At 41.6% G+C, this 26,047-nt stretch overlaps 1 protein-coding gene across 2 annotated transcripts; it reads left to right on the top strand.

Moving 5' to 3' along the window:
- slc38a4 (solute carrier family 38 member 4) lies at positions 1-25,256 on the top strand. Of its 2 annotated transcripts, none has more exons than XM_026363276.1 (16): positions 1-106; positions 11,731-11,960; positions 12,285-12,381; positions 12,864-12,979; positions 14,450-14,523; positions 14,755-14,847; positions 14,960-15,041; positions 15,157-15,239; positions 16,002-16,060; positions 16,325-16,582; positions 17,058-17,137; positions 17,347-17,447; positions 17,585-17,709; positions 22,164-22,308; positions 23,145-23,242; positions 23,449-25,256. In XM_026363276.1, exons 2-16 carry the CDS (start codon positions 11,836-11,838, stop codon positions 23,551-23,553), a joined length of 1,641 nt encoding a protein of 546 aa, XP_026219061.1. In that variant the 5' UTR covers positions 1-106; positions 11,731-11,835; the 3' UTR covers positions 23,554-25,256. The 2 variants fall into 2 exon arrangements, with proteins under 2 accessions (XP_026219061.1, XP_026219060.1); XM_026363275.1 differs by lacking the exon at positions 1-106 and adding an exon at positions 8,166-8,292.
- Positions 25,257-26,047: the final 791 nt, after the last annotated feature.

Genomic DNA, 26,047 nt, shown 5'->3' on the forward strand with positions numbered 1-26,047 from the left:
CCACTGAGTCTGGTTGCTTGTTAAATGGGAAGGGTCTCGAACTCCTGTCTGCACTAGTCCGCTCCTCCTCCGCCTGCTGCAGCTGTCCGCCTCACCGAAACATTAGGTAAGAGCTGTCCGTCTCCATTTCTCTTGCTTTACTTTAGTTTTTTCTCCCCCCCCCTCCTCTTTCATCCTGCATGTGATTTGCAGCACCATGTTTGATGGTCTGGGAGCGGGCAGTTTAATTCTGATTATTAATTAAAGTGGAAGATGCGGCTCCGGTGTTGGAACAGCGCGGGTTGGAAATGGAAAGGAAATAAAAGAGGGCTTGTGTGTGTGTGTGAGGGAGAAGCTTTAACCAATTCCACATGGCTTGTTTCGTCTATTCTCCCGCTTTTGTAGATCCATTTGTGATCAGCTTGAGCTGGAGAGCAACAGTAGCTGTAGGAGAGCGCGCCCGGCACGCTGGGTGTGCCTGAATACAGGCACATTAATGAGCCAGCGGAGTGCGCAAAGCGTGCGTCTTTATTTATAAACCCCGTGTATAAAAACACCAGCGTTTACACTGGAGGGGGCTCGGATTGAACTTAAATGACGTGTTTTCATTGAAGTCACCATGTGCAGCTCCATTTCACACGGAGCTGTTGTGTTTTGCTGTTTGTTTTTTCCTGTGCTGCCTTTTTCCGCGTTTACTCCAAAGAAAGCACAAAGGCATCAGTTACCCCCCCCTATGTACCCGCGACCTGCGCGCATCTAGCTCCCAAATCCCATATATAAACTGATACTGATTCATTTAATAGGTGATTGTTGGGAGCAAATATGAATTGGAGGTGAAACTGTTGGTTTTATCTAAGAGCAGGAAGAAGCGTTGCTGTGTGTGGCCTACAGGGCTCACGCAGGACTAATACATGTGTAATGACTGCACTCACACAGGCTCCAAGTGTTGACATGCTGTGGTGGAAATGGTTGCACAAAATAGTTGGAGTTCATTTGCCTTGATCTGCTGTAAGTTGACAGTGAGGATTGTGGGCTCAGCTGCAGGAGTTACTGCATGTGTTTAACAAGTCTGAGAACAAAACCAAAAAAATCAAAAGACATGGTGGTTTTCTCAATGGTGGTGTGTTTAAGAAGCTCTGGTGCTTTTCTGACACATGCTCAGTTGTTGCTGATCTGATCTTCATCCTTTTTCTGGTAAGTTTTAGTTAAGCACTTAAAGCAACACCACCTAATCCCAGTCAAATCCAGCAGATCACCGGCTGTTGACTGAAAACAAAGAGCACTGTAGGCATATTGAAGTTGTGAGTTCAGTTTCTATTGTTGTCCCTGCGATTGCTAAAAATACCGGTTGCCACACGTTGACTGGTTGCACTTTCAAACACGCTCTGTTCGCCGGGCATCCTACTTACATAACACAGCATTGTCTTCCCTCAGTTGAAGCTCCACCTCTGTCTTTGTTTGATGGTATTAGAAGGACCCAATTGTAATAGTAGCCAAGTGGGTGTGTTTAACAGTGATGTTAAAGCTTTAAAGATGCACATTTGTGCTTCAGTAAAGGTTGCGAGCACACACGCAGAGCATTTAAAGAGGAATGAACAACCAAAAAAACAAAGAAAGAAGGAGCACAAGTGTGTGCGACTGCTTATCTTAAAGCATTTTAAATAGGATGGATGAATATGAAGCAACAGAAGATATGATATAGTGACTTTTACTAGTGCAAATGAATCCCAGAGTGCAACTAAATGCTTGAGTGGCTCATACCCACATCTTTTAAACTCTGCCCCCCAAGTTTGCAACATAAAGTTAGGTCCAAATCAAGGTGTAATAACCCTGATGACACCCTGATGTGAGAGGAAAATACCAGCACAAGTCTGAACACCTGTCACTGGGGCAAAGGTTGACCATGGATCCTCACTACTCCTCATAGAAAATAAAAAAAAACTGAATGACACATCTAGGTCAGAACTAACCCCCCCCCCACGCTCACCCCCAGGCAGCTGGCCTTGAAGCGCTGCTGGTTGTGGCTGATGAAACTTGAAATGTGTATAAGCAAATGAGATGCGAGTCGGTTTCAAAGGAGTGGATGAGTATCGCTGACACAAAGACACAGAGAGGCTGTGCTGCCAAGTGTTTGGTAGTTTTTCCAGAACATTCTCACTGCATTAATCTGAAAATGCCTTTTTTCAATTGAAAAAAAAAAAACTTTTTTGACAGGGATCACATGGTGGTCAAAGGTCAGCTACAGGGGTGCAGTGTCTTGCGAAAGATCCGCTCAACATGGAGCGATGTTGTCCACACAAGCTGCTTTAACACTTAGCACACGCGACAAAACCTTTTATGACTTGTGATTGTTGCCGACAACAGTTTAGGGCCTGAAAACGTCACAGAATGTTTTAACATGTGCTGTTACTGTGCAACTTGTTCCTATCTTCCACAGTATATAGGATTTCATACGAGTCAGTATTGATATGTACTGTTGCAGTCGATGATACAGTATCTGCAATCTAAATCAGGAGCGGAGGTGATGTCTTTAGAGTCTCTAGTTGTCACTCTTCCAGCAAAGTGGCGTGTCACATCTGACCAGTGCCCAAATATCCCACAGCGGGCCCCTGAATAATCAGAGTACATCAGGTTCATGGTCACTGATGCAACAGAAAAAGAGTTTTATCCTCAGCGAAACGTCCTGCAGTTGGACACACGGACGAGAATGAAAGCGTGCCTTTGTGTGATGTATTCTGCTTAGTTATAGTGATCTAAACGAAGAATTAATGCTTACGTAAATTCACGCTGGTTGTTGAACTGCTAAAGTCAGGTTTGGATTTTTTCGACCTCTAAAATGTCATGTCTCTGTTTTTTTTTTCTCCGCACTGATGGTTGATTTAAATTGTATGCTTTGATGGCAAAAGCACCACGTCTGAGTGATTCACAGTGACAGTCAACAGTTACAGGTTTAGTCCTGTGTGATATTTTATGTACTATTACTTCACTAGCGGACTTTACAGTGTTCTGTACAGAGTGTTTCTCTGGTGTTTCGTGTGGATAGAACAAAGTTAAACATTGTAGAAACCAGGGAAACGAGAACATAAATATTCTGTAAAGGCGTTGTCCTGCACGGTGAACAGTCGATGGCAGACGGTGGCATCTTTGTACAGATACCTTAACCACAAATATGTGGACAGAGGTACAGGCTGTATACTTCAAAATTACACTTATATAATTAAATAAATTAGCAATTGCACAATTAGGGTGTTTTTTTATAGGCACATAGTGAAAAATAGACTGAGTGTTCTTTCTTTTGTCTTGGACGAGCAGAAAGTGTGCTTTTGAATCAATAGGAAGAAAGTCCTCCCTATACCCGGTAGACGTCAAGGTCGAAACCTTGAGCTTGTAAAGAATTGCGTATTGTTGCATAGCAAGATGCCACCGTCATCATTAGCACACATGAGCTGGCAAATCAATACTAACTGATAAGATAAACTCAGCGAGGGTCCCCAAAGACGGGTTCACAAACAAGGTTAGGACACACTGGGCCTACGTTCAAAGGGTCAACGTGATGTTTGCTGAAGCCCACCCTTTAATGTCATATATGACAACACTGAAGTCAGAGATTTCGTCAGAATGTTTTTTTTTTCTTTGGCTCTGACTGATTTGTTGTCCACATGTCTCAGAGATTGTCATTTGTTAAATCATATTTGTTAAAATAAAAATGAAATATAATCACATAACCTTCAATACACGAAAGGGCTTAAATTGAGCATATGTCAGGTGTTTAAAATACACCTCAAGTACCTGTCAGATGATAAACAGCCCTGGCAGGAAGCACTGCACACCCTCCACGTATGCAGGCTTTGGAATCAAGTGTACAGCTGGGAACTCAGAAATGTAGCTGAATATAAGCCAGCGCTAGACATCAGAGTGATCTCAACTCCAGCATTGGAGGATTTCTCAGTTTAAATGTAGAAGACAACTAATTATAGCAGTTTAAAATGGAAATCTACAAGATGTTTTTTAAAACTTTTCACCTTAACCTAGCTACAAAATCAGATGTAGGACAGTGAAGTTGACAGTAGATCACAGCTTGCCCTGACAGTCCACATGTTTTCATGTAAAATATATGACCACAGAGTGACAGGGAGGAAAAGCAGAAGAAGGGAGGAGGGAGTTGTCTCAACGTGCCACATACAGTATGATAAATTCCTACCATGTGGAATCTCAGATGGATCAGCTGGAGGAGGGTGTGCACTTGCAGATCTGTGTGATATGGTTTGATTTCTGTAGCCTGACATATTAAGACTAAGCACAGAAGACTACACTGACTGAACCCAGCTGCAGTAACTTGATTTACTTCACCAGTAGCTGTGATTGGTTGGGTCAAACCACTTACATGAGCCCAAACAGGCTCCCACACAGTGAGCGATGTCCCCCTGGGTTCAATAAAGTTCATAAATGTAGCCATCATAAACCTTTTGCAGCTTTGTGATGGTTACATTTCTCCTACCACCTCCTGTAGACAGTATAACAGCAACGATGTGGCCTGAGGGCCTAGTTAGGAGACAAGGTTGATACCTCTATCCTATCTATTAAAAATTAAGCTTTAGCCACGAGATGATTAGCTTGGCCTGCATAATCACAGACTCTCCAGTGTGGGAGCGAAGTTGCAGCAAGCGTCAGACACATTTCTACAAATAACAATGAACAAATGTCACATGCCGTACGCTACATGTAAGAGCCTGTGTCACACACAGGTGACAGAAGCTGCAGGTGGGGTCCCTAAGTGTATTTGTTTTCATGAACCTGCAATTAATGGAAAAACAATGCAGATTTTGTCACATTTATCCTCGATTTGAGGGAGATTTTATATCTGGGCACATATCTGTTGTCATCTGGCCAATGATTCACCAGCAGACTGCGAGTGGAACACGCAGTCAGTCACGTGTGTTAGAGGTACAGGCCTTATTTAAAGGCCTTCAAATTCCAGCACATATTGATCACTGACAGACTTGTTATCAGCTGCCACTTAGACTGATTTGGGTTTGGATGCAGGTTTGGGTACATGTTGGAGTAATTCATCCATTCAGTTCATCAAATGTACATCTCTCTGTCATGTTAGCAGTAGTGTTGGTCATACAAGGAGGTTGATGACCCCTTGATCTCTGATTGAAACCTTCCCCCATGTCCTCCTGTTTTCCAACGGATGTCAACACACTGCTACAGAAATTACCACATTTGCACATCCACCTCAGGACACTCAGTTAAGTGTTAATTAGGCAAAGAGGAAAACTAAACTTTTGTGTTCAGTTCAAACACACACACAGGGATCGAACTGGATTCTGAACCTGCTATTTAAAAGATGACCAGGTACAAAGTTAAGTTACTGAATTACAGTGAAATAAGACTAGCGTTACCTCATCTTCAATTTGAGTAATTGGTTTGCCCAACTGTGTGTCAAAACAAAACCGAAGCCTGTTTTCTCACCACCTGAAAATGTATTTTGGTGAACTAAGCAACAAGTGAACTTCACAAAACAGTCCAAGTGTCCTGGCAAACTCCAAAGTAAACCCTGGACTGTCGGTGAGATGACACTGTTTTACCGCTACGTGTGGATTACAAGAAGGGAGTGTTTGTGCACATGGCAGATGGAGATCAGAGTCAGAAGAAAACTGAAAGACTTCAGACTTTTGTGTTCAAGCCTGTCTGGCTGTTTGAATCATTAGAATTGTTAGAAATCTTTATTTGTCATTATACCACAGTTTTCAGTGGCTGAGAAGTACTCCTTATGATCAGTTCACTGATGTTCATGGGTTTTGCTGTGCACATAATATAAATGCCAGTTTCGACGTCATATCATTATCTCTGCAGTTGCTAGAAATCATTTCATGTCATATTACTCATGCTTCAACAGGGTTGATAACATCAAGTGTGGACAGTATATCATGGAGATATCTGTTTGACATGTTTCTTTACCTCAGCTGTTCCAGTTGTTTCCATGCGTGTGCTACTGTTGACATCATACACTGAGATTAATCGCGTCTATTGCTGCTTGTTGGTCAACTCTGACGTCTGTGACCCCCGAAACCCCAAAGCTAACCCCCATCCCTGTTTGGTATGTCGTGGGACTGGCTCAGGGATGGTTCTTCAGTTACAGGTGATTGGCCGTGTGTGTGTGTGTGTGTGTGTGTGTGTGTGTGTGTGTGTGTGTGTGTGTGCGGGTTTTCACACACACACTTCAAAGGCTGCAGAGCCATTTAAGGAACGTCCCTGCAGCTATAGACCTGCAGGGACATTCATGGTAAGAGGCTCCCTGTTAGTGAGAATTCGACTTTCACTGGTATACGCTGAGCTTATACTTGCTGTTTTGTCCTCTGCAGTCGGTGAAGTATCTTTCTTGCAACTTAAAACTTTAACCAATGAGGGAACTGCTTATTTTGGGGGGGAAGGGCTTGAAATCAGTTGGGAACTAGCAACTTGAACAGACTTGTGTATTTTAGTTGAGATGTTTTCCACCAGCACTTGAATTAGTGCAAACATATGTTTATTAGGATCATGATGTAAAACCTTAAGTGGCCATAAGGTAAAACTGTAACTTGACATGAAATAAGCTTTTTTTCCACTTAAAAATAAAAAGTTACATTTAAAAGGAAGAAGAAACACCCATGCTCAGGCAAGTAGACCCAAAAGTTACTGTATACTACTTGGTTACATTTCAATAGAAGCTTATGGAGGCTAATGTTGCCAAGTATTGCTATATAATAGATTTAATGAATAAGTAATGACTTTTTTAATGCTGATGTTAAAAGTACTCGTACTAGGTTTACAGACTTAAGTAATGCAATGTTTTTAACTTCATTCAACGTTTAAACTGAATAAAGTCTGCAGTTACTGCATTTACATGCATATAAGTAACCAACTTACTGTCGACTTCGTCCACTTAGATAATTTCTTTACTTTAAACGCGAAATCTGTTTTTTTGTAATTGGGATAGAGTACGAAAGGAACTCGATTTTTTTTTTCAGCCATGTAAATGCGTAGAGTCTAATTGACTTTAGTGCACATGTATAACAAAAGACTGCAGACGGGGAAAGTGGGAGACAGAGAGTGAAGCCTCTTCATATTTAAAATACATCCACCCGATGTCCAGCTAAAACTGAAACTAAACCAAAGTGTCTCGCAGATGTTTAATAATGAAAGTAGCTTTGTTCTGTCTGCTTGCCTTTCTCTCACTGCACTGTCGGTTCACGTCAGTCATCTTCATCACAGACACAACACACAAGTCAGCAAACAACATTTTCTGACACTGCAAAGTTAAATCTGTGAGGTGAGCTTTGAATTTGTGGTGTTGAGGGCTTTTTTGTCTTTATTGTTTTGTGGTAGTTGGCTATAAAAAGCACTTTATGTTATAAACATTCAGGGGTTTTCAATATTTACTGATTGGGTTTTACAAACTGCGTTGAGACTTTGATTCACTTCATTGAAACTTCCTCAAAACTTAAAGCTCAGCTTCAAATGAAGCAGTTAGATTTTTAAGCAGTTAATTTCTCATGTGCTGCATGTGAGTATATTCCTTCATCTGGACAACATTACAAAGTGGACAGAGATAAACCCGCCACAAACACGACCTTCGGTACAGTGGCATCCCGGCAACACTCTCCTCTGATTGGTTGGGTGAGGCACAACCTACCTGACAGTGGTCCACCGTGCGTCTGGGCATCTGTGTGTCCCTGTGTGTGCGCCTGCATGTGCAAACAACTGTGTGTGTGTGTGTGTGTGTGTGTGTGTGTGGTTGTATGTGCAGATGGGAGTAGTACAATGACGCTAGAATGGGTTGTTTCAAGTGTGGGAGGTGTGTGGTGAACCACTGGTGCACCCATGTTCATCCAACAGCTCTGTGTGGCCTAATGTATTCAGCACATATACTTTTGCACATAAATAAAACTGGATTGCCATGTCACATTATCACATCTAGGGTATTTAACAACATTAAGCCTTAGACCTCCAATGGCACTGTATACAATCTACTGCAGTAGTGTATTCAGACTAATGGTGGTGAAGGTTCTTTACAGTTTAAATACCTGTTTCTATATGTGTGTGTATCATGGAGGGTACAGCCATGCACAAAGGAGGGGCGTCTGTTCTTATTGGTCCACAGAGGCCCTCCCTCCTCCCTTTTAAAAGCCTGCGGGCCTCACCTGAGTTAGAAAAGAGCAGCAGCCTTTCACCCAATCAGTCGTCTTTCCTCTGTCTTCTTAAAATACATTTCTTCAACAAGGAAAAGAAGGACCAGCTGTGGAGCCTCTTTAAGGAGCTTTCTAGAAAGTGAGTGTTTGAGCAATTTGGTTAATGAAAATTAAGGCTTTGAATTGAAAAAGTAGCAGCATTTCAACAGGATTTGCCGTTTCCTTGATTTCACCCTTGTTCCTGCAGTAAGTCGTGTTTAAGAAACACAGTCGTATTGTCATGGATCAAGTAACCCAGAGTTTCTTTAGTCTTTCTTGCTGAAAGGAATTTTGCTCTGATGCAAGAGTTTGCTGAGGTGGAGAATGCACGGGGTAGTCAGTGTGTAGAGTGGAAACCTGAAGTGTTGGAGACAGAGTCTATTTGTTCCTTTTTGCAAAGACTTAATGTCCTTTTTTAAATCTTTTTTCAATGCAAATGAATGTTTGATATTACCTATCAGAATCTATAGGATGATGTGGTAGATCAAGTAAAGCTTGAGTGCAGTACACAGAATTACCTGCCATATGTAAACCCGTTGAGTCAGTTTGTGCTTGCTGTTTTAGATTACTCATTCAGGAATTACCTCTGGTAGGTTTTGCTTGCATTTTCCTTCATTCGAAACCAGTGACAGTATAGTTTAACAATTGGTAAATGTTCTTTATAAATGTTTTTTACTTTATACTGATCATCTTTCATCTGAAAAAAGCTAACTGTGGAACAAATGAAGAAATACTGGTTTAAAGAACCTGTGCAATCATGCGAAAGCTACTTTATGAAAGTGTAACTACTCACACTTCATGCTTTGGGAGCTAAAGTTTGAAGCATGAAATATGGCCTTAGGACACAATGAGATCTAAATGCTCTGGACAGCGATGCTCTCTGTTTCTTCCTAGTTTCTGCATTGTCATGTCAAACACAGCTCCTACTTTGGTTCATGTAGGTGCAGTCCACAGGCCAGGTGAGGTTGACTATAAATCAGAGGATGTGGTGATTAATAAATTCACTCTCACTTGTGTCATGCACTGAACCAGCTATGCCAGTCACAGTGACTCATCACAACAACTCCAAAGGTTTCCAGGAATAAAGGGAAAAATATAAAATGGAAACATTACAGGCTACGTTTACAAAAAAAAAAAAGAAAGTTGGAAAAGAGGCAATGACACAGAGAATTGGTGAGCCGCTGTCTTCCGGCATCTAGCACAATAACAACAGGATGCTGATTTGATACATGTGCACTTGTCAAATTAGAGAGTGCAAAATTATCAGTATATATGTCCTGCTGCCTTCAGATGGCTGTAGGGACATTTATTCTCATTTATTCTTCAACAACTTGCTGTGTTTTGCCTTGTTTAAACAAACCTTTGTTGCCTCGCCCACACACAGTGCCTGGTACCACAACTTTTTTGTGCCGCCATTAAAATAAGTCAATTAGAGTTTTTGTGTGCTTATTCCAGTATTAAAGTAAAATAATAAGTCTGTGTTTGTACAAAGCACACAGCCAACAGTGTGCTTTGGTAGTGTTAATATTGGCACATTAGTTGTAACCCTAAGACAGGTTAATCCTCCTGGTAATGAAAGATGATGTTAAAGGTAATATAGCTTAATCTCACTTAATAACACGACTACAGCCTGTCAATCAGTGCACTTACGTGCATGTACTTAAGTGCATGTAAACGCACCGAGTGGCCAAATCACTATGTCATAGAAAGTCTAATGTTATGGGGCAAACTGTATCAGTTAGGCGGGGGGCTTTAACACCTCTTCTTTGCTGCTCATGCATTTCTATGCAAAGAGAACAGCTTTCTACAGATGCATAGTGGCTCCCTCTTCATTGTGACACAATGATCCTGCTGCCCAACGTCTTTCTTCATTAGAAACTCTTGCATAACAAGCATCAAGCTGTATTTTAAGTAGTGTTCTCAAGTAAAATTGCTCAAATGCCCTCCTTGTACTTTATTTATCTTTATTTTGTGCTACTTTACATAAAAAGTAAATGATCGATGTAGAAAATAGTGAATGATAAAATAAATTATAAACCACCCAACTGCACGTGAATGAGCAATTTACATGTTTAATAATTAAATATGCTGTAGTGTAGTATATTATACTAAACTTTTACTTTAGTAACATCTTTTTGCATGTTGCTTTGGTTCCCTCTCAGCACGCTCACTGCTTCATGTTTAGTCACAGCAAATAACAAAACCACTGCATGCCACCTTCCAAACAGCTAAACAAGCTAAATATCAAATTTATATATATTTACATTTGAATTGTTATTACTTTAAGGCACTAATATGTATAGCATACATGCATAAAATAAAATCTAGAAAATAACTACTTAAAAAAATAGAGAAAACAGCTATTCTGTCCAAGGTTAAAGAAATATCTCCAACATCCCCAAAGACGATTTGTTTTTTCCAGGTCTGTTGCAGGCTGCTGCTTCATGCAGAATATACTGTGAAGACAATTATATCAGTCTTCTCCTCTGGACGAGTCTGGACAAGAAAATGAATAAGCCTAATTTTCCTAAATGTACAACTGTTCCTTTAAGTCTGTACTAAAGTGTTGTGTTCTGGGCACATTCCTCACGGTTGACACAAGCTTTTTTCTGCTACTTTAAAACAAAAAGGAAATGTCAGAGCTACTCTTTTCCTACGTGTTCCTCGGTTGGAGAAACACCTCTGTTTTTGGGATTGTGTACTTGTTGCCTTGGTTATTTGTTTGTAACGGAGTAAAACTTGGGATCTTTCCTTCTAACCCAGTCAATGACGTCTTTGTGTGTGTGTGACAAACAGCCTCATAAAAAATTAGGATGTTAGTAGCATTTATAATCATACAGGCTTAGTTCTCTGCCTTTCAGCTCCTACTTACATAACTTAATAAAGGAAAATGGGGTGGGAGGCACTTTTTTTTTTTTACTTTAATAGCTGAATCAGCTTATGTATCAGTAAAGGTGGCCTGTTCACAGCAGTGATCAGGCGCCCTCATGAACCTGTTGCATCCTTGATCTAGTTTCAGGGTTTGTTGACTTAACTCCAGTTAGCAATCTCTCTGTGTGTCAACACTGGCTTGTAATATGTTGCTAAAGACCCAAGTGAGAAATACTGTAATATTTCTTTCCATGTTATATATTCTTTGACAGTGATAGTTGTTAAAACTACAAATCAAGCAGGTAAAACAATGGGAGTAGCGATACAGCTTTCATCCATTCAGTCTTGCTGGAGTTGGTGAAGCTGTAAGAGGTGCCGTGATTGCACCATAGCTTTCCTTTTTAAGGTAACATAACAAACACGGCCTCTTGGTTCCAGGAAATAGATGGACTGGTTTGTTCTCCATCAAGGCCGAAAGGCTCAGATGAGGCTGATAAAGCCAGGCGACACACGCTTCTGCAGGTTTCTAATCAGTTGAATAGCGGCATTCCTCTGGTGAACTTGTAAGACCAGGACAGGAAGCTACTTCTAATAGCAATCTATTGCTGTAATCTTCAAAAAGAGTCAATGACACTTTTTCTCTAATGGTTTCTCCTTTTTATTATAGGTTGTTTCCTATAGGTAACAAAGTCTAGCAGAGACTTCGCAGCTTTGTGAACCCTGAAATCCTGAAAACCGAACTTCTCCTCATTTCCTCCTGCCACGTACCACTATGCCGGGAGTCGTGGATCGTATGGAGCTAAGCAAAGTCCCAACAGAGGCTGATGACGACAGCACCAACAGCCTGGACGACCGCTACACAGAGCCTATGGACTCTGAGAAAGGCACCATCAACAGGTCAGCAACCATGATGAATGATGAAATGACTTTAACACTGACACCCTGTCTCAATTCATGTTCTTGTAACATTTGTTCAGTTGTCATCCCTAGTTGTTAATTGACTAGTAATGTATTCAGATAGAAAAGCCGGTTTGCCTTTAGGACGACTCAGTAAGTAATTAAGTTGGTCAAATGTGTTGCGTCACATCTTCTGTTAAAGGTTTGCAGTTTCATGCAATGGGGAGAGGAACCATTTCATGTCACAAAGGAAGAAAAGTACACATGGACGGCCTACTGCGAACGCACAGACTAATTTCGCTTTTTATTTCTCGGTCTTTGCAGCCAGTATATGGACGATATTGATGACGCAGAGAACCAGAAGTTCCTGTCAAATGGGATGATGAAGAAAAAGAAATACGACGAATACGATGAAGAATATGTAAGAGTTGCAATTGCAGGCATACATACCACATGACAGAGCTTGTGAGTCACAGTGAGAGTAGCCATTAACATAAAGAGATGTAGAACTGGTATATCTGTAGATCAAAAGCATGCGTCCTGTAATAGCACTCTTTTGTGCCTGAATAAATTAAACTATGCTGTCTACAAGTCATAGGCAGCCTCACTATTGATTCAAATGAGACCACTGCTCTCATCCAGTGTAGGTGTCCTAACGTGGAAGTCCAAAAAAGCCATTATGGGTAATTTTTAAAAGTTAACACAGATGCAGTTAGTGGAACTACTGGAAACACACTAAACTATTTATATCGAAACAGAAAGAAATTCTGGAGAATGTGAGGAAGTCTTTCTGCACACTACCAAATGCTTCACGTCTTTCTTGTAGTAGTGGGTAAATATATTAGTTTTAGTTGGTCTCCCTGATGCAGACTTCTGTTCTCTCTTTCTTGTCTCTCTGAGCAGCATCCGGGCCATACCTCCTTCGGCATGTCTGTCTTCAACCTGAGCAACGCCATCATGGGCAGCGGCATCCTGGGCCTGTCCTTCGCCATGGCAAACACCGGCATCATACTCTTTACGTAAGTACTGCAGCAGGACCATGAAACCAACAGAGTGCTTCTTAGTTTAAAAGGACACGTATGTAGTAACAGCCTAAATCATTTGATTAGACACAAAGATGTTGATATAATGTCATATTTCTTACTACTTCAGGGGTTTCATCACTTCAACACTGTGGCCTCTACTTTAAATTCCTTCATAAAAGGAATGACAAACTAACATAATATAGTCTACAGGCATAAACAGTAGTCAGTTACACTCATTTATCCTCAAAGAAATACATGTCTAACACATGTCAGTTCAATTACAGAGCGATCTCAGCCCACACAAATGTCACAGCAGCCTCTTACTAAATGAGTACAAGCACATTATGTAGGCGTTACCCAGACATCCTGATGTGTGAGATTATCTATAACTAATGACGTAGGTTCACTGGGCGGAGCAGTCGTTATAATGGAGAAGTTATGCAAAGGTTAGCAACAACATGCACCCTTAGCAACACAAGATGGGCTGGTTTATTGTGCACTAAAATTTATTTCAGGCTGCCACCGTATTACAGCCATATGGTGCTATTAAGTACATTATCATCATTTTCACTGCTGTCAGTAGAACGTAGATTTGTAAATCGCAGGCTTAAAAGAGTTACAGCTAAACACAGAGTACACCAGAGATTGATAAGAGTTTAATTAGCTTTTGAGGTATTTGGCCATAAATCAAAGTACTGCGCAAATTGAAATTTGGAGTCGATGGCTGTGCTACAAATTTCAATGTCATGAAATGTATCTTAAAAAATAGTGAGACCTATAACTCGTATCCATTTGGTGGTCAGTTCTTGTAATCACTGTACCACATGGAAAATAAAGTAGTTTTGCCTCATGGAAATATTTGAACTCCTGCACCCTTGTGCCCTCAGTTCACCTGCCATCTTTCACCCAGCCCTGTCTGTCCCGTGCATATGCATTATCAGCATTCATGGCTGGCTTCCAACATCCAACACCTCGCTGTCACCCTACACCTGTTAGTCCCACCTACTTCCCATGTTCCCGCTGCATGGCCGCTTCATGAGCTACATACAGCAAAAGAGCTAAAACATAGAAGGTGTCACCTGTCTGAAACCTAGCCTCAAGGAGCAATGATATAATAAATATCATTAAATCAAAAATGAATAAGAATAAACTGCTACTTGTGCTAGAACCATGTTAAAGCCATGTTGAAAGCACACAGCGTGTCCCCTGAGACAAACCCTCCCCCCCCCCAACACCCAAACTAAATGACACACAGGTCTGAACAGCTGCAGTGGGTCACAGCTACCTTCAGCTTGATTCCAAGAAATATCAAAGTAAAAATATTGCACAGCTGCCAGGACAGACACAAAGCAACCACATCGACGCCATGGGGGCGACAAATTTCTCTCCTGTCCTCCCTCTTTATCTTTATCCGATTGTTTTAAGGTATCTTAATGGTGATTTTGCATCTCCTTGTCTTTGCAGATTCCTCCTTGTCGCTGTGGCCATCCTCTCCTTATATTCTGTACATCTTCTACTTGTGACGGCAAAAGAAGGAGGTTAGTATTTCAGTTTACTGCTGGAATCAGCGAATGCAAAGAGTTTTATATTGTATATTTTAATATGTGCGCTGTTAAACTAAACCTCTTTAAGCTTTAATCTATTTTTCCATCCCAAACGTTAAACACTCACTGAAGCTGAATTTAGCTGAGTGTGTGTGATGGCTGATTTTATTTATTTATTTATTTTTATCACGGCTAATTCTCTGTCCAACATGTCTGTTCCGACAGGTTCCCTCATCTATGAAAAGCTGGGAGAGAGAGCATTTGGCTGGCCTGGGAAAATGGCAGCGTTTGGATCGATTATAATGCAGAACATTGGAGGTGGGCAGTGTATCCAAACAATGTTAAAAAGCAATATTTTAGAATAGCTAAAACTATATGTTATATGTTATCTAGATAGCTCTAAAATCCGCCTCTTCATGTCATCCTGCAGCCATGTCCAGCTACCTCTTCATTGTAAAGTATGAGCTGCCTGAGGTGATCAGGGCCTTCTTGCATTTAGAAGAAAACTCTGGGTGAGTGTGTGTGCTTTTTAAAATAACACACTGCGATGTGTGTGTGTGTATTTCTGTGTGTGTGTGTGTGTGTGTGTGTCGTCTCCTCTAACGAATCTCTACTTTGCATCTGCAGCGAATGGTACCTGAACGGGAACTACCTGGTGGTGTTTGTGTCAATCGGAATCATCCTGCCCTTGTCTCTTCTTAAAAATCTAGGTGTGTATCTGTGTGTGATTTCTCTTGATCAGTCTAATGTCAGTGCTCTTCACTTGCTGCTAAGCTATTTGACCTCATTCCACGAGCTGTCATTCACATGCATATAATATTGCTGCTTTACAGTGACTCCCTACTCAAACTGCCTGAAGACAGATTTCTCGCTGCGTCCATGCTCTCGCAGCTGTCCGTAATTAGCTCCAGCAAACCAGAAGTAATGTAACACTAGTTGGGCTCTGGCAATTTGAAGTTACAGTAACATAACACTGATGTTAAGCCTGCAGTCAGCTCTGCTACTCAGATGTATTTAATGAACACGAGTCAGATTTGCCTCATCTGGCTGAGCTCCACTAAGCCTGCTGAGCAGAATACACAATTTGGATGATTGGACATAAAGAAGCCAAAGGTCTGAGATGAGTTTAATTTAATACATGACATCAGAAATGATCATGTTGGTGTTCAGTGGATCAGATTTGTGTTTGCATTCATGTGTTTTACATTTGCTCATTGGTCCTTTCTAATCTTCGTGGCTCTGCTCACACTGCGGCTCAATTATGCTCACATCTGATTTTTATCTACCATAGGATATAGGTCACATCCCATTCTAGGACGTGAGCCAAGTGCTGAAATAGACAGCTGAATTGGTAGTTTGAAAAGAAAAAACTAAGTGCTGAGGTGCAGAGGAAGAAGAACAAACTGAATCCAGGATGACAGTTCATTTATTTATTTATTTATTTTAAATCCCTGATGTTTTCTCCTATTTAGGGTACCTGGGCTACACCAGTGGGTTTTCCCTTTCCTGCATGGTCTTCTTCCTGGCTGTGGTGAGTTCAGTCTCTTAACAGTGAAAACAGGTGTGCAGATATTAAACCTGCAGTCAGTTGTAGCACACTGGGCATTTTCTAGATAGGAACACATGCATTCAGATGTATTAAAGCTGCTATAGCTATGATTTTCTGACTTTCCATGTTAATGAGGTTATTTGAAGTGATGAACACACACAGAATTATAGTGCAGCAAGTTGTGTCCACAAAATAAAACTTGTTGTTCTCTTCCTTCGTTTATATCCATCTTCAACACGCTTTCAGATGATCTACAAGAAAACCCAGCTGCCCTGCCCTCTGCCATTCTTTTACCACAACGCCAACCTCAGCGTGAACGGCTCCGATGTGCCGGGGTTGTACGCTCTACAAAACCGATCGGCGCACATGGATTTCTCCCGAGCTGATGTTTCCCCGGCGGTCCTGGGCAGCCACGACGCTCACCACTCCACAGGCGTCCACTTCGAGCCTCATCCCGATGATGAGGAGATGTGCACGCCCAAATACTTTGTCTTCAACTCGCAGGTACGCAGTTGGAGCTGGTGGACTAATTTGTGACGCTGGTTTGAAAACAGCTTCGTCAAGGCATGTTTGATGAAGGTGGGGGTTTGAGGGCGTGGTATAGCCTTTGTGTGTTTAGGCATTGGTGTAGGCTTATGTGATCATAGCTAGCAGCAGGAAAGGAAAATGACATGAATAGGATACATTGCTAGTTGTGTTAATTTCATCTCCAGTTGACCAAGTTAATATGATTTCCCCGCTGAAATAATCATTTCAGCTATTTTTAACACCATCTACTTGCTTCTTTTATGTTATTTTAGACTAAGTGTGTAAGTGTGTCTAATGCGTTTGGGAACTGACAAAGACAACCCCAAAGAAGTAACTAGTTCTGACTAATCAAACACTTCACTGGAACATGCTTCAATACTGCAGCTGGCAGCTAGATGATTGAATTGATGTGTATTAAATGTTTCTGTGCATTATTGTCTTACTTCCACAGACGGCCTACACCGTGCCCATCTTGGCCTTTGCCTTCGTCTGCCATCCTGAAGTCCTGCCTATTTACAGTGAGCTGAAAGAGTACGTTTCCCGTTGAAGGATCCGTTTTTTATATAGTAAAAATGTGCTGTCTGTCAGCTGTGGCTCACGGACAGTCCAGAGTCTCTGTAGACCCTGCCATTAATCCAAGACAATACAACTACAGATTGAGAAAAAGTACATTTTTACTGGAGCCATTGTTTGCAGACATGCTTAAACCCCCTTCCTAAATATTTGTGTTGTTTCTGCAGTCGCAGCAGGAAAAAGATGCAGAATGTTTCCAACCTGTCCATACTGGCTATGCTCATCATGTACATGTTGTCAGCGCTGTTCGGCTACCTAACGTTCTATGGTAAGAGCAGTTCACACATGCAGCAATAGTCAACTGACTAAAAGAGGCTCATTAACACTGGGCCAGATGAATACAAATATGTGCACTTATACCCCACTTCTGTTTTAATCTGTGCTCCATGTTTTCCTCCGACACAGATAACGTGGAGGCGGAGTTGCTCCACACCTTCACCAAAGTGTATAAGTTTGACACCATGTTGCTGTTGGTGCGTCTGGCTGTTCTCACTGCCGTCACCCTGACCGTCCCCATTGTGCTGTTCCCTGTGAGTACATCATAAATCATACACAAACAAACATTATGTCATTAGGTCTGAGGTCAAATAATGTTTCTATAATAATGTCGTCATTCATGAAAGGCTTATTTCTAGTGGTTTCACCATAATGTTGACTGAAGAACTGCTGTTAGGTTCCTTTTCATCTCTGGCACCATCAGTAAATGGAGCCTCATTAAGCACCTATGTAATTTGATTTACGTCAGAGCACACAAACACCTTCTTCAGACAACAAAACACAAGCGTACACCTCCCTTGTAATTGAAAATATCTCACCGCTGCCTCCCACCCCACGCCAGCCAGTTAAACCTATTCCATTCATTCTGCTGACAGACTCTGTTTTGTTTTACGACTCGGTCTTTTTTGTCATTTTGTAGTTGCAGCTGTGGGTTAGGGTTAGGTGAGAAAGAGCACACTGGCCAGTTTGGCAATCTGCTTGTGTCGTCATCACATATCCCAAAGCACGCAGGCTGAGGTCGTAAACTGACACACCTCTTAGTAACACGCCCGACCATGCCTACGGCCAAACCTCTGTCATTTTTTGTGTCTGTTTACTTATTTTCTTTTAACACTGTGTTAAAGGTGGGTCTCTATGTGCCATGCCCATTTACCAAATCTTAACATCTCACTTACATTCATTTACACTTCGCTGCCCGCATTTGCCTCACTTCCCACTCTGTATATGGTCAGGGGCTAATTTTGGCTTGACCCTTATCTGACAAGAGAACAAAAATGGCTGCTGGCCAGAGTGCCAGAGGAAGCTTCATGCCCCGTTTTAGCTTTCATGCAGACGCAGACGCACACACACACACACACACACACACACACACACACAGTGGCACACTGTAAAGACAAGCAGCTGCTTCGTGTCGAATAATTTGTGAAGGGACTGCAGTTACACAGAGTTGCCACAAGAGGGAGAGAGAGGCTTTGTTGATGTTTAGTGACAGACAAATGCTGACAGAGAATGATGCAGCAGTTCCATGTCATGGAAACACAGCACACACGTGTGCACACACACAGACACACACACGCATTTATACTTAGTTACACAGTACTGTATAGGATTACCTTACTTACCTTAATAGCTTGTATGTACCCTTGTGTATTCACTACCATCACGAACGCACACATTCACGCATCACCAAATGTTATGAGCAGTTTCGCACTGGGACTCGCACTGAATTTTCCTCTTCTCAGCTTACAGTATATCCCTCTGACTAACGCACACACACACAGACAGACACACACCCTCCCCCCCCAAGCAGACACTGCTGTTTTTTTCCTGTCTAAGGGAATGTGACAGAGGATCCCCCCTCTCTCTGCAGTGGAAGTTTACAGGGCTCAGAGTGGACAGTGGAAAAACCCTCACCCTGACCGCTACCTTCAGGGACATAGAGAGGCGGAGCCACAGACTCAGGGGGTGAGCTTGCAGGCGAGGAAGAAAGAAACATAAACCTCAGTGAGGAGTCAGGCATAGATAATATTAAGAAATCTGTGCTTATCAAAGATAGTGAGAAACAATGTAATAACTGGCTGATGGCGAACATGGGAACATACCTCAATCTCATCTGAGGAGAGATGCACAAACCTCTCTGATCAAATCAAAAAGACAAGCTCAGTGATTTGCAACCATGGTTACCCTGCACAACTGCAAACATGCAATTATTTTTATGTTTCCTTTCTTCTTCTGTGGCTCCAACCTCCATTTGTCTCGTCACCGGCATAATCATTATGTAAAACATGGAAGCATAAAAATCAAACATTTCGTCAGACTCCAACTCAGTCGTCTGACTCGTAGTCAAAGTGAACACGGTTTAAATCCAACTGGAATAAAGAACATTAAGGCCTTAGCATATCAAATAATAATAAAGATAAAAATTGATAATATGATAATTTAAGGACAGAACGACACGAGCCGGGGATGTGATGTTGCTATTTGTGATGAATTGTTGCTTAGTGGAAATAAGAATGTGCCAACCAGGGTTAAGAGTTTACGTTCCAACCAAACAGAAGCCGGCGTCTGTGTATTTCTTTATTAGTTTTGAGTAAATTCTTTTGTGATGTGTATACGACAGGTCTTTGCACGTTTAAACCCGCATGAGAAGCTGCGAAAAAGCATGAATCATAATGTGCGTCGCCTAAGTCAGGTGGAAAGTACTAGTTGCTGGGAAACAGAAATGTGAATGAAACAGCTGAATTGAGGGGGCAAAAAAGATTTTCTGATTGGAAACGTGGATTTGTGTAAAGTTGTAAATATTTATTTAATTCACCATCCCTGTTCTTGCCGTAAATTTAGCTGGAACAATCGAAAGGCTGACGCACTAAGAGCACAAAAGAACGACTTAGTGACACGGCCAAGTTTCCTCGAATCTCGCCTTGAATCCTGCCAACATTAATTTGGCTAAAAAAAAAAACGCTGCTGACCTTCAGCTAGAGATTAACATTAGCTTTGTCTGCTACTATCCTTGGCTCCAGCAGCTCAAGTGTGTGTGTGGCAGTGTGCATTTGGGGACATGACGTTGGTGTGAAAGTGTATACGGTGTGTGTGTGTGTGTGTGTTGGTGTGCAGTCACATGGAGGAGAGATGCTAACAGAGGCTAGATCACACAGGGCTTTGGCAGGATCCAGCATATAATGAAAGGGCTTTATGTGGAGTCAAACGTGCCCCAGTTCTCAGGCTACGAATGGAGACTGAAACCATGGGAGAGAGACGAAAACGAGCTGATTAACAGCACCAGCGTCCCCTTTATGTGTTGCCATCATGTAGTAAAACTTAGACCAGGACTTTCTTTGTGTAACGCCAGCTCGTCTGGGTCTGTATAGTCTTTTAGTTTTAGTTGTCATGCAGTCGTGTAGGGACTTCGCTGTATCATCCATCCTGCAGATAGTTTCACTTCATACTTAAAGATGTGTCTGTAAAAAAAAAAAAAAGACTAGAAATAACAGTTTCACAACTTGCACGTCTGACACGGTGTCTGTCTAGCTTTGAATAGACTTCCTCAGGAAACAAACTGTAGGGTACGACTGCACATGGTTTAACTTACAGGTTAGTTGTTGACTTGCTGAACCCAGATCCGGCTGCCTACAACTAGTCGGTTCACAAACCCAGTGTCTGTATGTGTGTGTGTGTGTGTGTGTGTGTCTGTCTGTATATGTGTGTGTGCATGCCTCTGACAGGTAAAGAGTAAGAAGAAAAATGCAAATATCACACAGTGAACTCCAAAGGCTTCGCGCCAGCTAACAGCTGGGTGCTGAGTAGTTTGGAGCCTTGGAGAAAAATGCCACATCCAGGCTCTAGTTTTCCAAGCCAACTTCATTATGCAACAGCTGGTGGTGGTGGGGGGGGGTGGAGGAGGCATGGGCGGTGTCACACTAGATTTTTTTGTAAGATGCACTTAAATCATTGGTATTATCGTCCCCACAAAATTAGCTTTAATCCAAAGATTGACCCTTATTTGGTGGTGGACAGTAAAATGCAGGCTCCTGACAGTCGCAGTGCAGTTCTATCTGACGGTGCATAATATCCAGTGGATGTCACTTTCTTCTCCCCCGCCGTGCTATACTAACTGGAAATAAATCTCAAGTGCTCAAGTTGAACTTGAAATGATACAAAGAGGGCATGCAGGGTTCTGCCAGCAGTGGCTATTTAAAAAGAAAAGGCTGGATATGGCCCTTCCTTTTCATGTAAACTAAATAAAGACGTTACGTTCTCTGAAACTCTTCTTGCATCTTGTATATCACTCTCCACGTACTATTTAGAGTGTCAGCCACAGCTGCAATTAAATGAGTTAAGGCAACCGGTGGCCCTTATCTGCCTTAATAGAGGGCTATGTAAAAGAGGAAGAAACAAACTGGCAGAGGAAATACAAGTAGTAAAACACACTGTGTCCCCTGCAGGCAAGTCCGCCCTCGCACTACCGGCTGATGCAATCCCATAGTTCCATTGCTCTGCAGGAGATAATCCCTTGCCTTTTTGAATGGGTGCTATAAGCACCGCCCATTGTAACCTTTCCCCCTCCCCGCCCCCCGTTGCCAGTGAGCTGAAGTTACCTCGAGCTTCACCTGATCATCCACAACCTTTCACCCACTAGAGGCTTGAACGGGCTGCCTGCGGCTCAAGGCGTCTTAGCTGGGATCTTCTGGTTCTCTTTCACTCGCACAAAAAAGTCTCACAGAAACACAACATTAGCCTCTTAGCACTTGACACACTTCTTTCAGTGGCCAAGTGTGAGAATCCGCCTGGCAGACTGTTGGCGTAATAATTCGTTTCTGTGACAGACACAGGTGCAGAATAGAGCTACAGTGCCACAAGGTGTATTACACTATAGTGTGGAGTCAGCTGTATGTTGCAGCACAACCCCAGGCGATATTCAGCCACATACATCCGTCTGATTCTGTGTAGAAGGAAAAACTTAAATGACTTTACTGTGTGTTTTTCCCAGATCCGTTCCTCCATCACCACGTTGCTATTCAGCGGTCGAGAGTTCAGCTGGATTCGCCACCTGTTGATTGCTGCTGCCATTCTGGCCTTCAACAACATGCTGGTCATCTTTGTCCCCACCATCAGAGACATCTTCGGCTTCATCGGTGAGTTTCGCCTCTGAATTCCTATAAGAACAGTAAGTGGATAACAATCAGGCCAGTTTTATTAATAATGAGTTAATTAAACAAGAGGAGGCCTGATTAGCACCCTCAGTTCAGGGGTCATTTTATTAGGTAAAGACCTTGGAAGCACAGAAGCTTAAAGTGTCGCGTGAGCCGTCTGTGACCACAGATCCTGAAACACTTGTTTTCTTGGTACCAACACAGAAACACAGAGAAAAGTACTAAATACATTGATGTCACTTATATTCAACTGCAGCCTGTAACATCTGTAGCTCAAAAAACTGAAATGGATAACAGCTCTAAAGTTGTCTGACCTAATGTTTCCTGGAAGAAAAAGCATTAGTCGTTTACATGACTTAGGAAGTGACTGCTACAAGTTGTAACCTGTTAGGAATTACCAGGAGATGGCACTGAAGCAAAAACTTGGTCACACAAAATGGTTTTTCTTTGTACAATCTGTTCCTCGTAGGTGGATTAGTAAAAATAAGTTTTACAGAAAAAAGATTTGAAACACAATCACAATTTTAGCCGTCTGCTGTTATTTTATAAGTTGCAAGTTGTTTATTTCACCCCCTATGCAGTCAGTATTATTATTTGTTAATACTGTATAACTGTGTGCATATGGAGAATAACATTATTTGACTGGACAAATAAAATTACATATCACAAGTTGCTAATTACCAAAATTATGAATTTATAACTGTAGAAGAAAACAATCCAATGTTTTTCTGTATTTTGTATTTATTTTTTTGCCCATTATGTTTAAAAAATTGGTGTTTGTTTTGGCTGAAGCAGTTATCCTCTTGGTTTTGTTGTAGGTTCCTCTGCAGCCACCATGCTCATCTTTATCCTACCTGCGGCCTTTTACCTCCGCCTAGTAAAATCACTGCCGTTTCGCTCCCCTCAGAAAATTGGGGTAAGTGTGAAGAAACATGCTCACGCATACTTTATCAGCAGCTTTCTCACTGTATCATTTTTCCTCACCCTATCCCCTGAGGTGCGGATAACATTTGCAAAACGTCGGAACATTTCAGCAGACCCCAGCTGTGTATCATCATACATCCAAACCACATGTGATGATGTCTTCTCTCCCTCTTGTTCCGTCTCCCTCTCTCTCTCCAGGCAACCGTCTTCCTAGTGGTGGGAATCATCTTCATGATCGGCAGCTTGTCACTCATCGCCCTCGATTGGATCCACAATCCCCCAGGCTCCGGCGACAGACACTAGGCCAGTCTTCTGCCCCCTTCAGATTCACATTATGGAGTGCAGCAAAGCTCACACCCCCATCCCACCACATCTCTTCTTCTCCTGTCTCAACTGGTCGAGCAGAGGGGAACAGAGTTCATCAGTGCTTCTCTGTCCTTCTTTAAATCACAAACATCGATTTTAAAACCTACCACTTGACCATAATGTGCTGCACTGGGCTAAGACGTGTTAAATTCTTTCCCCAGACAACATCACTGATGGGAAACTTTTTTAGCTTAGTTTGTATTTTTGTTTTTTTGTCTTTTTTGATGCTGTAAAGTCCTGGATGTACCACAACATCAACCCAGAGAGGTACACAGACTCTTGTTTAATGTGCCACCACGGCATCCTGAAGTCATCACTATTGTTTCCATCTATGAAGAGACAGAACAAACACACGTTGTGCAGCCCTCACCTATAGTGGATCAATGACTTGCCGTTAGCAGGGCTGGAAAGACAATGCGAGTCCCTCAATACCCTGTGCGCTTGAAGGACATTTGGAGGTCGAGTGTATCGCCCTCCTTGAAACAAAGAGCACTTCCAGCATTACATTTCAGCATTATGTGCCAAGAGCTAACACACACACACACACACACACACGCAGATACAATAGAACACATCTATACTTGTATTTAAAGCAACTACCCATAAAAAAAAAAACCTTGAAATTAATAAGACAGATCACTCAAAGCAACAGTTAATCAGTTAACTTCATTCAGTGATGTAGAACTTAAATTTTGGTTTAATCTGCTTCATGTTAAAAATGTGAAACTTTGCCAAAGTCTGCATGCACATAGAGTGTTGATTCAATCGGGTTTATACTAGAGCTTCGCAGCTCCACACTATCAAGGATCCTCCGCGCCGGCTGTTTTCATCCTGGCTGTTGAGATGAAGCAAGAGAGCGCTTTCAGTATTACTGTCGCAGACGGATTTAAACATGCAAGGTATGAATGTACATAATTAAGTGTGTCTACTGAAGAAATGAGTATTGTACATAATATCTTACTTGACCTCAAACGACTCATTTCCGTTCAGATTGTACAAAGCTGAATGACCATTTCCAACACGCAGTATATACACACCTGCTGGAAAAACTCTTAGGCACTTGATGGGGCTGGACAACTAGAGTAACTAACTCGACAGTACGTTACTCTGAAAAATAATTGGCATGAGATAGGTATTCAATATGATTTTTTTAATTGACATTTAACCAAATAGGATAATTATTATTAATATGCATTTGTAAATTCAGAATACCAACATCATAGCAAAATATTTTCAACTTGTGCAACATTATGCTCATTATTGTTCAAAATACGATCACTTTGTAACAGCGAATGTGTTATTCAGCTTAACACAGTTGAATATTTGGGAAATTGCTGAAAATGAGTTTCGAGGATTGATACCATTTTCATTTGCACACTGAATACGAAGCTAAAGCAGGTGATTAGCTTAGCATAAAGACCGGACGTACACAGCTAGCTATCGCCTGGTAAAACCACCATATGAAACGTTTGCATTTAAGCTTCTAACCAAATTAAACACGAGATACAGTGTAATGTTCTGGTTACAAGGTGCTGCTCAGTGGTTTTTAACTTCACCAAAACAGGCTAACTGTGTTCCTGAGCTTTTGGTTTTTATGCTAGGCTAGGTGGAGCTAACAGCTTCCGTGGTATCAGTCTCGCCGTCAAATAAAAACGTTTCCGGTAAACAATACAGATAATGAGGCTTCTGCTAACAGAAGGACTAGAGCAAGTATCAAGACATTAACACACAGAGGCTAGGACCTATTTTTAAAGATTGTAACCCAAGTTTTAAAAACAATGAATCCACTTGATCTCTAAAATGTTAAGGTCAAGGTTAATCTTTGTAGGGAAAACACGTTTGTTTAGGGTCAACGTTCAAGAAACATTTGAAGAAACACACACAGGTGACTTCAGCGGCTTTGTTGACAAGCTCAAGGTCCAGTCTTTTCTACTGTTTACACAATAGTTACATCACACAATCACAATTTCACTCTTTAGTTGTACACTGTTGCAAATGGTTATGCACATTTTACTTTTTTTTAAATTTCCTGATGCCTTCCATCTAAATCTTTAATCAGACACAAATTCAAACAGTGCTATTCTTTTTATTTGTGCCTTTTTCAATTATTCTTGTTATAACTGGCTTCTTAGAATAATTGACGTCTAAATCCAGGATCTGTCTAAATTCACCCGTTCTTCGAAGCCGTTATTTGTCATGAACACATCCAGCCAAAGTGGACAGCCATTATAGATCCTTTGCGGATCTACATACCAGAAACAAATAGATATTTCAAATGAAATAGTGTATATTGTGCATGTTTTTGGATTATAAACATGGTCTTTTTGGACAATTGTATATGCTCTGTAAATAATCTCTATTTTATGGTACACTAGACTCATTGTGAGTGGGTTGTTGAGGGAGTCCGCCTTACAAGTCTTCTGCAATCCAG

Source organism: Anabas testudineus, chromosome 23 (genome assembly GCF_900324465.2).
Source record: "Anabas testudineus chromosome 23, fAnaTes1.2, whole genome shotgun sequence".
Taxonomy (NCBI): domain Eukaryota; kingdom Metazoa; phylum Chordata; class Actinopteri; order Anabantiformes; family Anabantidae; genus Anabas; species Anabas testudineus.

What these genes read in the sequence shown, in the direction of transcription:
- slc38a4 (XM_026363276.1), top strand. Translation starts at nt 11,836, where the DNA reads ATGCCGGGAGTCGTGGATCGTATGGAGCTAAGCAAAGTCCCAACAGAG. An exon ending in GTCTCTTCTTAAAAATCTAG is followed by an intron (nt 15,240 to 16,001) that starts GTGTGTATCTGT and finishes TCTCCTATTTAG; the next exon opens with GGTACCTGGGCTACACCAGT. An exon ending in GCTCCCCTCAGAAAATTGGG is followed by an intron (nt 23,243 to 23,448) that starts GTAAGTGTGAAG and finishes CTCTCTCTCCAG; the next exon opens with GCAACCGTCTTCCTAGTGGT.